We start from the raw sequence: 4,115 nt of genomic DNA, 5'->3' as shown, positions 1-4,115 counted from the left end.
GGGCGGCGGGACCCGGTGCGGGAGGGACGGGCTCCGCCGGTGCCGCCTGTCGCTTTAAGGGATCTCCCGCGCCTCCCGCCGCGTCACGGGCGGGCCGGGCCAATGGGGCGGCGCGGGGGGGGCGTGGCCAGCGGAAGGCGGGAAGCGGCGGGGGCGGGGCCGGCGCGACATTGTTGCGCGCGCCCGGGGGGGAAGCGGCGGCCGCGATCGTTCCGCCCGCCGCGCGCGCGCCCGGGACCCCCGGGGACCCCCGGGACCCCCTCCCCCCCCCTCCCCCAGGGACCCCCGGGGACACCCCACCCCCCTCCCCCGGGGACACCCCCCCCGGGGCCGCCCCGGAGCTCCCGCCCCCCCGCCCGGGGTCCCCCCCGGGGCCGCTCTCGGGGCCCCCCCATGGAGAACTTCCAGAAGGTGGAGAAGATCGGGGAGGGCACGTACGGGGTCGTGTACAAGGCCCGGAACAAGGTCACGGGGGAGGTGGTGGCGCTCAAGAAGATCCGCCTGGACACGTGAGTGGGGAGGGGGACACACACACACCCCCCCCGGGGGGGGGGCACCGGGCCCGGGGCTCAGCCGCCTTCCCCGCAGGGAGACCGAGGGCGTCCCCAGCACGGCGATCCGGGAGATCTCCCTGCTCAAGGAGCTGAACCACCCCAACATCGTCAAGTGAGCGGGGGGGACACGGGGGGGGTGTGGGGGGGGCAGGAGGGTACAGGGGGGACACGGGGGGCCAGGGGTCCCCCATGAACAATGGGGGCTCCAACCGGGTGGCACCGGGGCCAGGGGTCTGAGGGACTCCCGTGTCCTGGGGACCCTTGTAGCAGTGGGACCCCCATGGCCATGGGACCCCTGTATCGGTGGGACCCCCGTGTCCTGGGATCCCTGTGGCCACGGGACCCCTGTGGTGGTGGGACCCCTGTGGCCTGGGGCTTTCCATGTCCATGGGACCCCCGTGGCCACGGGACCCTCGTGGCTGTGACCCCCGTGTCCTGGGGGCCCCGTGGCCATGGGTTCCCCATGTCATGGCACCCCTGTAGCAGTGGGACCCCCATGTCCTGGGGACACCTGTGGCCATGGGACCCCCGTGGCCTGGGGCCTCCTGTGGCCATGGGACCCTTGTGGCTGTAGCCCCCCATGTCCTGGGGCCTCCCATGGCCATGGGACCCCCATGGCCAGGAACCCTCACAGCTGTGGCCCCCGTGTCCTGGGCCCCCCATGTCCTGGGGACCCCCGTGGCCACGGGACCCTCGTGGCTGTGGCCCCCGTGTCCTGGGCCCCCCAGCAGCCATGGGCCCCCCATGTCCTGGTCCCCCCACGGCCGTGCCCCCGGGCCCAGGCGCGTGCTCTCCCGCAGGCTCCTCGACGTGATCCACACGGAGAACAAGCTGTACCTGGTGTTCGAGTTCCTGCACCAGGACCTGAAGAAGTTCATGGACTCCTCGTCCCTCAGCGGCATCGCTCTGCCCCTCATCAAGGTGGGGGCCGGCACGGGGCGGCGGGGGGGGTCCTGCCCCACGGGGGGGTCCCGCTGAGCCCCCCCCCCGCCCTGCTCCCCGCAGAGCTACCTGTTCCAGCTGCTGCAGGGCCTGGCCTTCTGCCACGCGCACCGCGTCCTGCACCGCGACCTCAAGCCCCAGAACCTGCTCATCAACGCCGACGGCGCCATCAAACTGGCCGACTTCGGCCTGGCCCGCGCCTTCGGGGTGCCCGTGCGCACCTACACCCACGAGGTGGGCGAGGAGGGGGCTGGGGGGGGCGCTGGGGGCGGGGGGGACACGGTGCCCATGGTGTGGTGCCCCCCGCGCAGGTGGTGACCCTCTGGTACCGAGCCCCCGAGATCCTCCTGGGCTGCAAGTACTACTCGACGGCCGTCGACATCTGGAGCTTGGGCTGCATCTTCGCCGAGATGGTGGGTGACGGTGGGGGGGGGGGACGGGCAGGGGGGTGCCTGCCCCCCCCAGACTGCCGCGGGGCGACGCTGGGCGGGTGCCACCCATCGCGGTGACGCCGCGGCTCCCCGGGGAATAAAGGGGCTTTGTGGGTGCGGGGAAGGGGCGTCATGTGAGGCCCCCCCCGCCCCAGGGTCTGCGTCACGCGGCCGACCGCGGCGCCCGGCGGAACCGGGACCCGCTGCCGGCGTGGGGACGGTCACGAGGGGCCGGTGTGAGAGCTCACGGGGTGGGGGCCGCGTGTGATCCCCGCCCCGGGGGGGGCCCCGGTGCCTCGGAAAGGGCACGGACGTCCCGGGGTGCGACCGGTCACCGGGACCCCCCAGTGTGACGGGGCGTTCGGGGGGTGTCCCCAGCGCCCCGACAGACCCCGTGTCCCCCCCCCAGATCACCCGCCGCGCCCTGTTCCCGGGGGACTCGGAGATCGACCAGCTCTTCCGCATCTTCCGCACGCTGGGGACGCCGGACGAGGCGGCCTGGCCCGGGGTCACCGCCATGCCCGACTACAAGCCCAGCTTCCCCAAGTGGGCCCGGCAGGACTTCGGCAAAGTGGTGCCGCCGCTGGACGAGGAGGGGCGGAAGCTGCTGGCGGTGAGCGAGGGGCTGGGGGGGGGGTTTGGGGGGCGCCGTGGGGACCCTCCCTCACCACCCCCCCCTCGTCCCCCAGCAAATGCTGCACTACGACCCCAACAAGCGGATCTCGGCCAAGGCGGCGCTGGGACACCCCTTCTTCCGCGACGTCACCAGGGCCGTCCCCCACCTGCGCCTGTGAGCGGCCCCCCCGGCCCCCCCCCACACTCACGGGGGGTCTCGGGCCAGGACCGGCGAGGGGCTGGAGGGGGGGGGCTGCCTCCCGTGCCCCCCTCCCCAACGCAGCCCCTGTCCCCACGCTGTGTGAGGTGACGTCTGGCCCTGGGGACGCTGGGGTGGGGGCTCAGGACCCCGCTGTGGCTGCCGGGCCCCCCCCGCCCCACCGCGGAGCCGCCCCCCGGGGACAGCGAGCGGGTCCCACCCTGCTCCGCTCCCCAGGGCGGCGGGGACCCCCCCACCTCGCCCGGACTTTCGGCACTTACAGCCCCTCGGGGGGCCCAGGGTGTGGCACGGGGGGGGGTGTGAGCACCTTCATCCCCCTCCTCCTCCTCCCGGGGATGGGGGTGGTCCCCGCGGAGCGTGTCCCCCTGAAGCCCCCCGCTCCCCCCCCCCATTCCTTCCCCCCTTCACCCCCCGCGTGTTTTTCTCGCCGACTTTTGTAACTTCTGCAATTTGGTACCAAAACGTCCAACTCCGTGTGTGGCGCCTGGGGGGACTGGGGGGTCCCGTGTCACCGGCCCGTGTCACCGTCACCCCCCGGGGCTGCCACGTCGCCCCCGAGGGGCCTCTCCCATCCGTCCCCCCCGGGACCCTCAATGGCGCCCAGACCCCCCCCCATGCCCATGGGCTCCCCCCTGCCCCGGCCACAGGACCCCGTGGCTCGGTGGCCCCCACAGGCCCCCCAGTCGCCCCCTGTCGCTCCATGGCCCCGCGGGAGCCTCCGGTGCCCCGCGCACCCCCCCCGCCCCGGCCCGGCCCGGCCCGGCCCGGCCCGTGCCTCCCCGAGGCCCCGCCCATCGCCACGCCCCCCGCGCTCTGGAGCGCCGCGATTGGCCGTCAGGGCCGCCTGTGGGCGGGGCCAGAGACCGCGGCTCGCGCCCGCCCCGCCGCTGTCAATCATGGGCGGCACCTCCTGTGATTGGCCGCGACGCGCGGCCACGACTCTGCATCACTCATCGCGCCGCTGGCCTCGGGTTGGCCGCGCCGGGCCCCTCCTGCCCTGTGATTGGGCGACGCGGCAGCGCCCTGCGTTCCGATTGGCTGCTGCGGCTGGAGGGGTCCTCCCCCTTAGGTCACCTTATTTGTTGGTGGTGCCGCCCCCCGCGCTAGGGCACTTCCCATTGGTTTCACGCCCCGTCACTCAGCTCCAATCCCGCCTTCTTCATGACGTTCCCACCGGCCATTGGCCGACGGCTCCCTCGCTTCCATTGGCCTCGAGGCGCTGCCCATCCGCCCGCTCCCCGCCGCTGATCGGCTGCCCTACGCGGGGCGGGGCAGTGACGCGCTTCCCGCCTCTCCCATTGGCTCTCTCGAGAGGAAGAGGCGCGCCCCGCCGCCCCGCTGCGCGCCGCCGAT

The 4,115-nt window shown here is 74.5% G+C and overlaps 1 protein-coding gene across 1 annotated transcript; it reads left to right on the top strand.

Annotated features, from left to right (window-relative positions):
• Positions 1-347: 347 nt before the first annotated feature.
• Positions 348-3,210, top strand: CDK2 (cyclin dependent kinase 2). The gene is made up of 7 exons (XM_068410856.1): positions 348-509; positions 589-666; positions 1,355-1,475; positions 1,560-1,730; positions 1,808-1,909; positions 2,337-2,540; positions 2,617-3,210. Exons 1-7 carry the CDS (start codon positions 394-396, stop codon positions 2,719-2,721), a joined length of 897 nt encoding a protein of 298 aa, XP_068266957.1. The 5' UTR covers positions 348-393; the 3' UTR covers positions 2,722-3,210.
• Positions 3,211-4,115: the final 905 nt, after the last annotated feature.

Source organism: Nyctibius grandis, chromosome 11, assembly GCF_013368605.1.
Source record: "Nyctibius grandis isolate bNycGra1 chromosome 11, bNycGra1.pri, whole genome shotgun sequence".
Taxonomy (NCBI): Eukaryota; Metazoa; Chordata; class Aves; order Nyctibiiformes; family Nyctibiidae; genus Nyctibius; species Nyctibius grandis.
This window is presented reverse-complemented; position numbering and strand designations above follow the sequence as displayed.